The sequence below is a fragment of the Pleurodeles waltl genome, chromosome 4_2 (genome assembly GCF_031143425.1).
Source record: "Pleurodeles waltl isolate 20211129_DDA chromosome 4_2, aPleWal1.hap1.20221129, whole genome shotgun sequence".
Classification (NCBI taxonomy): Eukaryota; Metazoa; Chordata; class Amphibia; order Caudata; family Salamandridae; genus Pleurodeles; species Pleurodeles waltl.
Window position 1 is genome coordinate 1,025,103,874 of NC_090443.1, and position 13,494 is coordinate 1,025,117,367.

Sequence of the window (13,494 nt, forward strand, 5' to 3'; positions counted from 1 at the left end):
TGATGCCATTTTCAGGGAAAAAAACACAAGCCTTCTTATGCAGCCCTTTTTAAAAAAAAAAAAAAAAAAAGGTTTTCGTTGTATTTTGGCTCATTTCTTGGTCTCACTCAGGGGAACCCAGAAACTCTGGGTACCTCTAGAATGCCTAGGATGTTGGAAAAAAGGACACAAATTTGGTGTGGGTAGCTTATGTGGGCAGAAAGGTATGAGGGTCTCAGTGCGAACTGCCTCAAATAGCCCAAAAAAGGCCTGGCCCCTGAGGGGGAAAAGACCTGGCAGCAAAAGGGTTAAAGCGAGTGATTTTTTCCATTGATTTCAATGTTAAAAATTTAAACTACTGCTTTCTAGTTACAGTGGGAATCCCACTTTGATGATGCAGAATGATTCAAGCATGCGAATCTAAGAAAGATATCCCAATACTGGAGAACACAGGAAGACAAATTCAAACACTCCACTACATTAGAAGGACTCTACAGTGTAACATCACAAACACAATTGTGATATAGTTCATTTGGTCTTTGCACTTTATCAGCAAAGATTCTACTAAGTACCTCATTGTTAGACTTTTTATCCTTGGCGTGGTCTCCCTTAACTTTTTGCCTCTGTTCCCCAGGTTGTTGATGTGTGCTGGACTCTGATTTTGCTGTTTTTATTACTCTGGGCACTTTACCACTGCTAACCAGTGCTAAAGTGCAAGTGCTCCTGTTTAAAATGTGTACATAATTGGTTCTCCATGATTGGCATATTTGTTTTACTGTTAAGTCCCTAGTAAAGTGCACTAGAGGTGCCCAGGGCCTGTAAATCAAATGTTACTAGTGGGCCTGCAGCACTGGTTGGGCCACCCACATAAGTAACTGTAATCATGTCTCAGACCTGCCACTGCAGTGTCTGTGTGTGTACTTTTACACTATAAATTCGACTTGGCAAGTGTACCCACTTGCCAGGCCTAAACCTCCCCTTTTTTTACATGTAAGGCACCCCTAAGGTAGGCCCTAGGTAGCCTCAAGGGCAGGGTGCAGTGTATGGATAAGGTAGGACATATAGGGCCTGATTCTAACTTTGGAGGACGGTGTTAAACCGTCCCAAAAGTGGCGGATATACCACCTACCGTATTACGAGTCCATTATATCCTATGGAACTCGTAATACGGTAGGTGGTATATCCGCCACTTTTGGGACGGTTTAACACCGTCCTCCAAAGTTAGAATCAGGCCCTTAGTAATGTGGTTTATATGTCCTGACAGTGAAATACTGCCAACTTCGTTTTTCACTGTTGCAAGGCCTGTCTCTCTTTCATAGGATAACATGGGGGCTACCTTTAAATATGATGAAAGTGTAGATTCCCCTAGAGAGTAGGTGGACATGGGCAGTTTGGGGTCCCTGAACTCACAATTTAAAAATACATCTTTTAGTAAAGTTGATTTTAAGATTGTACGTTTGAAAATGCCACTTTTAGAAAGTGAGCATTTTCTTGCTTAAACCATTCTGTGCCTTGTTTGTGGATTCCCTGTCTGGGTCAGTTTGACAGTTGGGTTGTTTTTCCCCTTGCACTAGACAGTGACACAAAGGGAGCTGGGGTGTAACCTGCATTTCCTGATTAGCCATCTCTGCTAGAAGGGAGGGGTGGAGTGGTCACTCTCATCTAAAAGGACTGTGCCTGCCTCTGACAATGCAGACTCCAACCCCCAGGTGTGTGTCTGAGGCCTTGCCTGGGCAAGGCAGGATTTCACAAGTAGGTGTGAGTCCCCTTTGAAGAAAGGTGACTTCAAAGACTAAAATGGGTATAAGAAGGGCACCCAAATCTACAGACTTTAGAAACACTTCTGGAACCAAGAGGAGCCTCTGCCTGGAGAAGAGCTGATAGCTGAGGAAGAAGTGCTGCCCTGCCTGTGACTGTGCTTTGTGGAGCTTTCCTGCAGTGCTGCTTCTGCCAGAGTAAGAGGGCAAAGACTGGACTTTGTGTGCCTTCCATCTTGTGAAGAAATCTCCAAGGGCTTGAGTTAGAGCTTGCCTCCTGTTGTTTGAAGTCTCAGGGACAGCAAAGACTTCTCTCTGCCAGCACCTGGAGTCTCTGGAGAGACTCCTGCTCTGACAAGTGGTGCCCTATCCAGTCCCTGGGCCCTTGAAAGGAATGCTGGTGGAAATCCAAGGAAATCGACTTCGGACGACTCTGGACCGACGCCGCTGCTGAATCCGGTAACGCCGCCTGCACCCGACGCTGTGACCTTCGCTGGAACGCGACGCTCTTCGCAGGCCCAACTCCGTTGAAGTCGCCGCACTACGTCGTGACCGACGCGCTCGAAGTGCACGGATTCAACGTTTCGCAAAGACGCTGTGATCCCCGACTTCGCGCATCGGCTTGTTATCACTCTTCACCAAAGGTACTGTACTTGGGGGTCTACACGACTCCGTGTCCGGCGCCGCTGGTATTGGCTTGTTGGCAACGACTCCGTCACGACGCTGTGTTAACATCTCATCGAAGCATTTCTGTTTCTAAGCGCTATTTTTGAGTTTAATCTCTAAAAATTCATAACTTGACTTGTGTATGTCGGTTTTTTGTCGTTTTGGTCTTGTTTTGTTTAACTAAATATTTCCTATTTTTCTAAACTGGTGTTGTGTCATTTTATAGTGTTTTCATTGAGTTACTGTGTGTGTTGGTACAAATACTTAACACCTAGCACTCTGAGGTTAAGCCTACTGCTCTGCCAAGCTACCAAGGGGGTAAGCAGGGGTTAGCTGAGGGTGATTCTCTTTTACTCTGACTAGAGTGAGGGTCCTTGCTTGAACAGGGGGTAACCTAACTGTCAACCAAAGACCCAATTTCTAACACTCATCAACCAAAATTAAATTTTGCTTGGGCCATCATCTACCATCTTTTAAGTTTGCAGAGCTGCAATCTACTTGGACCTGAAAATTCCTACAAATTTGAAATCTAATTTTGACCTCTAGTGCTTTATATGTCTTGATATAACCCAACATCCCACAAACAGAGTCGTGGGTCAAACTTTGTGTTTAGCATCAAAATAACTCTTCATTGTTTGTTTTCCTTTCACTCTGGAGACATCTCTACAACCCTCCTCTAACCACTCAGGAATTAGCCCAGTTCTAGCTTTCCTCCCCTTAACAGACCTGACAGTGAATCCTGAGTCATGATTGAAATGATGGCCAGAAAGATCTTTGTGTCACTCTTTCTCACTGTCACTGTCATTTCAACACCTAGGACCCGATCCACAAATACTTTGCTATGACTAGGCATGTCTTACTCTTGTGCTGTAAATGTAATCCTGAATTCCAGGACTGTTCCTGGAATGCTTCTGGCTTACTCCTAAAATTCAGGGACAAACCATGAGTCCTACAAGAGTAAATGTAAGGGTTTATTCTATTTGGAGCCACACCCATTTAAACGTTAGAAAATGTGTTTGCTCATTTCGACGGCACTCGTTCAGGTTTACACATGTTTAGGTACATCATATACATCTGAGAAAAGTAGCGTTGTGCGTACATCTTATATTTTATTATGAACAAACATTGGACCTCCGTCAAGGTTGCTTTAACAGAGATACTTGAAAACCACACCAACTTGATCCCTTCCAGATCACAAATCTCCTTCTCCACACTCGAGCATATTTATCAAATGGGTATACGCTTGTGGATCTACCCGTTCAAACCATGCTAAGTCACCATTTTCCCTTACTTTCACATATTTGCCTGGGAATACCTTCGCTGTGTTAGTGGGTTCCTCAATTTCGTGCACCACTCCATGCTGTTTGCCCACAATCTTGTTGAAGGTGCAGGGGTGGGGGAGTTCCAGTGTTTGGTAATAACTCTTTTGCCAAAAGTGATGCCTCGCAATACTAGGATTCTGCCCCCCTGGGGACCTCCTAAGCCATCTAGGATGCCCAAAAGTGTTACTTTAGGGTGCGTCTTTATATGTGTGCTCACTACACATGATAGGGAAGACAGAATATTCACCCAGTAGCTGTGGATAATAGGAGAGGACCACACCATGTGGAAGAAATCTGTGTTCGAGTCTTGGTACCTGGGGCCTGCTGGGGAAGCATGGATTTGAGCCGTCCATAGTCTATGAGGTGTGAAGAATGCTTGGTGTAAATATTTGATCTGTATAAGTCTGAGTCGCGCCGAAACAGCCATCACTCGGGGTGCCATACACGCCTTTCGCCAGTCAGCCTCATCCACTTCTCCCACCCACTCCATCCATTTTGCTTTTGGGGGGCACATCAGGTCAGGTGAATGCATTAGTAGGGTCTTGTATATCTGAGAGACCCCACCCTGTCCCAGGGGGCCATAAGCAGTCACCACTGCAAGGAGTTGTACTCTGGGATGTCTGCCAGGTCGTCTTTGTAGGTCTGGAGTGCATGCCATATTTGTAAATATCTGTGGAATTGGGGATTAGATAGTTTAAAGTCCTCTCTGAGGGTTTGAAAGGTTTTCATATGGGACCGGTCCCATACATCCCCCAAACATGAGATCCAAGTGCAGTCCCAGCCCCAAAATCCCTCTAGCTGCACCACCTGAGTCATCCACCTGCCTTCCCACAAGGGTCTCTCCAGGGTGAGTCTGCAGTCCCACCTGATCCACAGGGCCACTCTCCACACACAGAACACAACCTGGTTTGGCTCCGGGAGAGTGTCAGGAATGGGTGCGCCATATTGGGGACCTGTCAAGGTGTTGACATCTACAAGAGCCAGCTCTCCCTGAAATGTGGCATCCCCTCGTCCCCTATGCATCCAGTCATTAATGGTCAGTAGTTGGGCAGCCCTTTAGTAGAGGCATATTTCAGTCATCCCTAGCCAACCTTCATATACCATGCGAACACATTTGCCCAGGGATACATGTGGGGGTTTGTATGGCTATATGAATTTCCTCCCCATTGCTATTAGATCAAATCAAATCAAATCAAATCAAATACATTTCTTAAGTGCACTACTCATCAGGTTGGGTCTCAAGGCACCGGGGCTCGAAAAGCCATGTTTTGAGGTGCTTTCTCAAGGTTAGAAGGTCCTGGGTCTTGCGTAGGTTGGTGGGGAGGGAGTTCCAGGTTTTGGCAGCGAGGTGGCAGAAGGATCTCCTGCCGGAGGTTGTGCGTTGGATGCGGCGGACTGTAGCGAGGCCGAGGTCGGCGGAGCTATCGAGTTGGTATGTGGAAGTTGACTCGTTCGTTGAGGTAGGCCGGTCCACTGCCGTGGAGGGCTTTGTGAGCGTGGACAAGGATTTTGAAAATGATCCTTTTGTTGAAGTGCAGCCAGTGTAGGGATCTGAGGTGGGTGGATATGTGTTTGTGGCGAGGGAGGTTGAGGATGAGACGTGCGGCTGCGTTCTGGATTCGCTGGAGTTTTCTTTGAAGCGTGGCTGTGGTACCTGTGTAGAGGCTGTTGCTGTAGTCCAGTCTGCTGCTTATGAGAGCGTGGGTGGCTTTTCTTCTTCTTTCTAAAGGAATCCATTTGAAAGTATTGCGTAGCATGTGAAGGGTTTTGAAGCAGGAGGATGATATGGCGTTGATTTGCTGGGTCATGGAGAGCGACGAGTCCAGTATGATGCCAAGGTTGCGTGTGTTGGTGGTGGGTGTTGGGGGTGGTCCGAGGGTAGTGGGCCACCAAGAGTCATTCCATGTTGCCTTGTTGGGGCTGAAGATGATGATCTCTGTTTTGTCTGAGTTCAATTTGAGGTGGCTTGCTGTCATCCAGTTGGCGATGTCGAGGAGCCCGGCGTGCAGGTTATTCTTGGCGGTAGCTGGGTTCCTAGTGAAGGAGATGATGATCTGGGTGTCATCAGCGTATGAAATTATGGTGATGCAGTGGGGCAGGGTATGTTGGCGAGAGGGACCATGTAGATGTTGAAGAGGGTGAGGCTGAGGGAGGATCCTTGGGGGACCCACAGATGATCTTGGTGGCTGTAGACTGGAAAGGAGGGAGGCAAACTCTTTGAGTTCTTTTGGAGAGGAAGGAGGTGAGCCAGTCCAGGGCTTTGTGGTGAAGCGAATCTGGATTGTGGGATATGGAGTGGGTAGTTCTGAAGGGCATATAGGAAACGTGGCTATCCTACCTTTGAAGGTCAGGGGAGCTTGTCCCATTGGGCCGTATGCTGTCTGGCTCTCCACACCAGCGTGCTTAAGTTGAAACTCCAAGTGAGATGAGGTTTCCAGGAGATGTGACCTTCCAAATACAGGAAGCTGAGTATGCGTATGGGGAGCTTAGGGTGCCAATTCTCGTTCTGGTGGTCTCCTTATATGGGGACCAAAAGGGATTTGGTCCAGTTAACTGTTAGGCTTGAGGTTGTTCCAAAGTTCTCAAAGGTGTAAAGTAGGGGGGAGCCCATCTCTGCTGGGTGCACGAGGAACATCAAAACATCTGCATACAGGGCTATCCGGTCCTCAGTCGGTAGGCACCAGTCGAAGCCCCACACCTGGACATCACAGCAGACCCAGACTGCCAGCGGTTCAATGGCCAGTGCGAACCGGAAAGGAGACAGGGAGCAACTTGTCTAGTCCCTCGCCAAATTGTGAATTTATGTGATACGACCCTAATTATGCACAATTAGGCACACTGGAAGGCATAAAGGACCCGGGCATAAGCTCAAAATTTGGGGCCAAACTCCATTTTCTGGAGGATTTCTTTGAGGCAACAGTGCATACAGTCAAATGCCTTTTCTAGCTAAGTTAAGAGCATGGACGTGGATGCACCTGGGCACAATTTTGATTGTTGATTGTGAGGGTGCTGTATTTGTGGAGTACATGCACATAGGCTGTTGGCTGCACATATCATAACATGTATACACAATTATATCATTTTCGGACAACTGATACATTATAACAGTCCCCTTCGGATAGTCTTTGATAGCTGTGAAGTGCTAGGCACACATATATGAAGGGTGTGTGTGTGTGTGTGTGTGATTTAACCGAAGGTATCATACGAATGTCAACAACACTAGGTAGGATTGGATTATACAATGAAATTTATTTTTGCACGCAGACATTTCGAAACTGCCCCCTTCACCTCCTCATTTCTCAGGCTGTAAATGAGGGGGTTCAGCATTGGATTTACCAGTGTATAAAACACAGACAACACCTTATTTTGCGTAACAGAGTCTCTGGAAGGAATTTGAAGGTATGTGAAGAGAGAAGTGCCGTAGAACAGTGAGACAACAGCCAGGTGGGAGCCGCAGGTAGAGAAGACCTTGGGCCTGCACACAGTGGTGCGGATATTCAAAATGGCGGCGACGATATAGACATACGATGCTAATGTGACTACAAAACAGGTGAGGCCAAAGGAAAACACCACTGAAAAAATCACTGTCCTTCGTACAAATGTGTCAGAGCAGGAGAGATTCATCAGTGGCATCAGGTCACAGTAGAAATGGTCGATGATGTTAGGTCCACAGAAGGAGGTGTTGAAGATGCACCCAATGTATACTGCTGCAGTGAAGAAGGCTCCCAAGTAGACGGTGGTCACCAGCAGTATGCACACGTCCCTGTTGATGATAAGTGGATACAGTAGAGGGTGGCAGATAGCGGCATAGCGGTCGTAAGCCATGGCCGCCAACATGTAGGCCTCGATGGTTGCAAACACTGTGAAGAAATAACTCTGGGCTGCACAACCGATGAAAGAGATCACCTTCTTGCTTGAGACAAAATCTGCCAACATTTTGGGAGCAATGACAGAGGAGTAACAGCAATCAGAAACAGACAAATTACTTAGAAAAAAGTACATAGGGGTGTGGAGACACGGGTCAATGGTGATTAACGCTATGATACTAATGTTTCCAAGTAGTGATAAGACGTAGAACAGAAGAAACAAAACAAAGAGTGGACCCTGAAGTTTTGGGTCGTCAGTGAGTCCCAATAGGATGAATTCTGTCACTGCGGTCTGATTTCCAAATTCCATTCTATCCTGAGATTGTATCTGTTCAGGCAAGATAATAATTTCAGACAATTATCACTTTATGGCACAAATTACAGATATCGATAAAATCAGAAACTATAGTTTTGTGAACAGGCATCACTAGCCATTCTCAAAAGTGGCCATGCCTACCTATGGAACTGACACACAATCGCCTTCCCCCCCATTCAATAATAGGCCCCTTCACTAACTTTACAGTCAATTAGGTCATGTCATAAATATTGAAAACAACTTTCCAGAGCATACATCTCCACAATCACACCCCTCCCAAATTTGAGGAATACCTTTAAGGCCAAATGGGCCAGATGTATCAAAGGTTTTTACCCATTCTCTGTCTATGGGAAAAATACTTCGTACATATGGCCCTTAATCGCTAGTTCATTCACATTCCAAAGCAGTTATAATATCTGGAGTTTAACCCCAACCCAGCCATTTCCGGGCAGTCCCTCTCCTGACATTTTGATTTCAGTCAAACCCTGACAGTCATTAGTTACCTTTTGTGAACTTCTTCTGACTGTGTCCAGAAGTAGAGGTGGAAAATCAAATGTTTTTGAGGAGTTGAGTCACTGACTAACTTTATTGATATTGACTCACTCCTTCATCCAACATTCTGGGGTGGGAGCCCCTTAAGGGAGACCTGCTACTTCCCACAATCCATCTGCTGTTGTGGTTCCACATAAAATATGTTAATTGTCCTGTCATTGCGTCAATAGCCGGGGACTGCATTACAAGACAATAGCTATTTAAGCAGGTCTTTTGCGGCCTATCCACAAATTGCAGTTTGTAATACATTTAGTAATAGTACAGTAATACTGCTCAAGTACTACAACATGCTAATCTGAAACTATTGGCCTACTATCCTACCTATTCTATGGTGAGAAATCGATCCTCGTTGCAGAGGTCCTCACACACATAGGTATACGATTTGGTAGTACATGCGGGAGAAACCTGAGGGAGTTACTGGAACATGGAGACTACTTACTACTAAATGGAAAGAGATCAAAGTGCTAAAAGAGGGGCATAAAGGCGGATGAGTAGGCGTTTAGGGAGGGACATGCAAATAGAAATATCCACTCTCAAAAAAGTAAGCCCAATGCTATTCAGAAACTGCACTTCTAAGTGTATTACAGTCAAAAAGGAACCAACCAGTAGTAAATGTACTTGCCTTAGCCATGGAATAAGTTCAGCACCACACAGGGCAACTCACAGCGACTGCAACACACTCCCATTGAAAACAATGGAGGCAGAGACGTAGTATAAAATTTTAAAAAATCAACTACTTTGAATTTTAAATTTCACATACACACACACACACACACACACAAACACACACACACACAGGGTTAATGGTTATAGCCGATCAAATTTAAATTTTTGTTGAAAAATATATCTTTTAATAGCAAATCTAAATTAGATGTAAATTAAACAAATACATTTTTTAATGATTACAATGATCAATTAAATAATATATTTTATGTATTTAAGCCCTAGGTTAATAATTATTATTTAAGTTCAATTACCTTTTTAGTTTACATTAAAATACTTTTTCATCCTTTTGGATGATGTAGGCTTTTAGGCAGTAGCAAGTGGTCAGAGTCAATTGATTATACCTGTAGTCCTTTATTTACTGTTCACAACAAAAAACACAGGATCTGATTTGGGGAATAACTCTATTTCTTTCTTTTGTTCTCGCTCCCGGCCCGGTGGGGGACACCACGCCGCCAGTCCCTTGGGAAGAGGGAAATATATGCAGGTGAGTGTCTACATTCCTGACAGGGGGCTGTGTACCGTCACCTGCACCGTGCTTACAGTGTTTTAGTGACCACTTTTTCCAACTTAGTGCTTTTAGTGTATAGCGCTTTCTGTATAGGAACAAGGAGTTAGCCCCAATGTTTTGCCACTTTGAAGTGATCCTCGAGTGCTCCTACCACCGAACCCCGAAATTAACACCATGGAAAATACATAAGGGAAAAAGAAAACAAACGAAAGGAGTCCACTTTAACGATTGAACGACATGCCTGTTTATGCGAAGAATTACGGGCTTTGCCAAGGAAGTTTCATTTTCTCGCCCTGACCAGCATTCCTCAGACCCATACCTGGCCACACACCCTTGTTAGCCACGCTCCTGCGGGAGCATTGCTGGGACAATCTGACTGCCGGCAGGGTTCCTCTTCATCCGCCAATGTCCCCCTGGGCTGGCAAGTCTTATCTACTTTCGCCTCCAAGCCACGCTGTTCCTTCTGCTTGCTGCGCGTCTCTGTTCCGAATACATTGTAGACTTCAGAACCTTGCATATTCCTTCCTCTCTGTGTTGTTTCTTTTTAACTACACCTCCAACCACGACGACTACAACGATGCTCTTCCAGGATTCTCTACCGTCTCTTTGTCCTGGTTTCTTGTCCCAAACCACTCCTATACTCTCACCCTCTCAGCTGCTAGGAGGTTTTTCTTAAAGGGATAGGAGCCGGCCTGTGGGAAAGAAGGCTTGTTTACTAGTGTCTCGGTCACCTGGCTACAGATGATTTTAAAACGTTTTCATTTTACCCCTTACTTTACCATATGGAGGTCTCAGCCTTAATGCCAGAGACTTCTGCCTATGTGTGAAAATTTACTAATAGTACCTTCAAGCTTATAAGTTATATTTGGGTACGGTCCACCACCTGCTTTAAGGGGTGAAGACATGTAAGCCTGCATCTTTACATGTGAATGAATCTACACATGTAAATTTATATTTGTACAATTTAGATTATTTATATGTCCCCACCAACTATTCCACATTGCACTGAAAGTCAGCATGTTCTGGAAGTTCTTCTCGGTCTGGACACTGATTAGCTATTTGGCAGGTAGGTCAACCATCTTATGTCATCACCCTATATCAGTTGACCTGACCAGACCCTTACAGCTGTTGAAGGGATATGGTTGATCTTTGGCTATATTTTAATAATCTGTATTATGAGTTAATAGCCAACAGGTATCTCATGCATCAAAGGTTCTTCTGCTTCATCTTATCACAGCACAAACAATATAACTGTTGTAAAGTTATGCTTGGCATTCTGGACATGGCCCACTACCTATAACACACCCAATGAGTGTGTTTCTTGCTGGTCGGGATGACAGATATTTGATGTAATGAGAGTGTGGTTGAGTGGTGGCATGGTCTTTGAAGATCTAGCCACTATGTAGGTCTTCAGCTTGAAACAAACTGCTGTTGCCAGGACTGGGATTATCACAAACACTGTGTGGCTACATTAACATAACTTTAACCTGGAGCGAGTACAGCCACCGCTTATGTTTGCCTAATGATGCCTATTTACAAATTGGCAAGAAATACTGGACAGTACAGTAGCCTAAACTGGAACAAAAAAGCACATGTTGGTAGTTTATTAAGTTGATTGCTTCCTTTTCCGTGCTTTTGACAACAACAGCTTTATAATTTCGCATCAATATGCGTGCAGCAGTAAAACTGTATCGATATGTGTGAAATTAACCCGCAAAAAGACTTCCTAAGACCCCCAGGAAAATACTTCTGCACAAGATCTTCTAATGCCTTAAATGCCAGGGAACACCTTACTCAATGGCTGTGTGAACCCTGCACAAAAATATGCCATTGCATTGCCTGCTGAGAAAGCCTCCAACAAGGCAATTTGACTGAGTTGACTCAGTTAACATTGGTTCATAATCTCCCCAATATTCTTGCTGACGACATTAGAAAGTGTGGTGCTTACTAGAAATACATTTAATGCTGAAGACCTACAGGACAAGCTGGAATCACGTGAACACCAGCACCTTCTACAAAATCTCCTAGCGCTGGTGTTAGAGAGCAAACATGATTAACAAAATATGTGTAACCAAATTGAAATGATTAATGTGTATTAAAAGACCTAAATAGAGAAACATGTGTTAGAAAAATAATACGTGTATGTTTTAATTGTGGCTGACATGGTGCCAGCCACCTGGAGTTCAATGTGAAATGATAAATGAATGTGAAAATGTATTTTGGTGAATTATAACCACATGTACCGCAAAACTTATGATCTAAAATTATTATTAATTGAGTGTAGGAAGTTGGCTCTGTATGTACTATTTCAAAGTAAGAAATAGTGTGCACAGAGTCCAAGGGTTCCCCTTAGAGGTAAGATAGTGGCAAAGAGAGATCATTCTAATGCTCTATTTTGTGGTAGTGTGGTCGAGCAGTAGGCTTATCAGAGGGTGGTGTTAAGCATTTGTTGTACACACACAGGCAATAAATGAGGAACACACACTCAAAGACAATTCCAGGCCAATAGGTTTTTGTATAGAAACATATCTTTTCTTAGTTTATTTTAAGAACCACAGGTTCAAGATTTACAAGTAATACTTCAAATGAAAGGTATTTTACTTAGGTACTTTTGGAACTTTGAATCAGCAAAATAGCATGTACAGTTTTCACAAAAATGGCAATAAGCTATTTTAAAACGAGTCAGTGCAATTTTCAACAGTTCCTGGGGGAGGTAAGTGTTTGTTAGGTTTGCAGGTAAGTAAACCACCTACAGGGTTCAAAGTTGGGTCTAAGGTAGCCCACCGTTGCGGGTTCAGGGCAACCCCAAAGTTACCACACCAGCGGCTCAGGGCCGGTCAGGTGCAAAGGTCAAAGTGGTGCTCAACACACATAGGCTTCAATTGAGAAGGGGGTGCCCCGGTTCCAGTCTGCCAGCAGGTAGGTACCCGCGTCTTCGGAGGGCAGACCAGGGGGGTTTTGTAGGGCACTGGGGGGGACACAAGTCAGCACAAAAAGTACACCCTCAGCGGCACGGGGGCGGCCGGGTGCAGAGTGCAAACAGGCGTCGGGTTTGCAATGGAGTTCAATGGGAGACCCAGGGGTCTCTTCAGCGAAGCAGGCAGGCAAGGGAGGGCTCCTTGGGGTAGCCACCACCTGGGCAAGGGAGAGGGCCATCTGGGGGTCGCTTCTGCACTAGAGGTCGGATCCTTCAGGTCCTGGGGGCTGCGGGTGCAGTGTCTTTACCAGGCTTCGGGTTCTTAGAAGCAGGCAGTCGCCGTCAGGGGGTGCCTCTGGATTCCCTCTGCAGGCGTCGCTGGGGGGGCTCAGGGGGGTCAACTCTGGCTACTCACAGGGTCGCAGTGGCCGGGGAGTCCTCCCTGTAGTGTTGTTTCTCCGCAGGTCGAGCCGGGGGCGTCGGGTGCTGAGTGCAAAGTCTCACGCTTCCGGCGGGAAACGTGGAGTTCTTTTAAAATTGTTTCTTTGTTGCAAAGATGTTTCTTCTTTGGAGCAGAGCCGCTGTCCTCGGGAGATGCAGAGTAGTCCTCTGAGGCTTCAGGGGTCGCTGGACCCTGTGGAACGCATCGCTGTTGCAGTTTTTCTTGAAGTGGGAAGACAGGCCGGTAGGGCTGGGGCCAAAGCAGTTGGTGTCTCTGTCTTCTCTGCAGGGCTTTCAGGTCAGCAGTCCTTCTTCGTCTTCAGGTTGCAGGAATCTATTTTGCTAGGTTCTGGGAGCCCCTAAATACTCAATTTAGGAGTGTGTTTAGGTCTGGGGGGTTATTAGCCAATGGCTACAAGCCCTGAGGATGGCTACACCCTCTTT

The 13,494-nt window shown here is 45.4% G+C and overlaps 1 protein-coding gene across 1 annotated transcript; it reads right to left on the reverse strand.

Moving 5' to 3' along the window:
• Positions 1–6,958: 6,958 nt before the first annotated feature.
• LOC138294001 (olfactory receptor 8A1-like) lies at positions 6,959–8,065 on the reverse strand. The gene has a single exon (XM_069233255.1). It carries the CDS (start codon positions 7,898–7,900, stop codon positions 6,959–6,961), a length of 942 nt encoding a protein of 313 aa, XP_069089356.1. The 5' UTR covers positions 7,901–8,065.
• Positions 8,066–13,494: the final 5,429 nt, after the last annotated feature.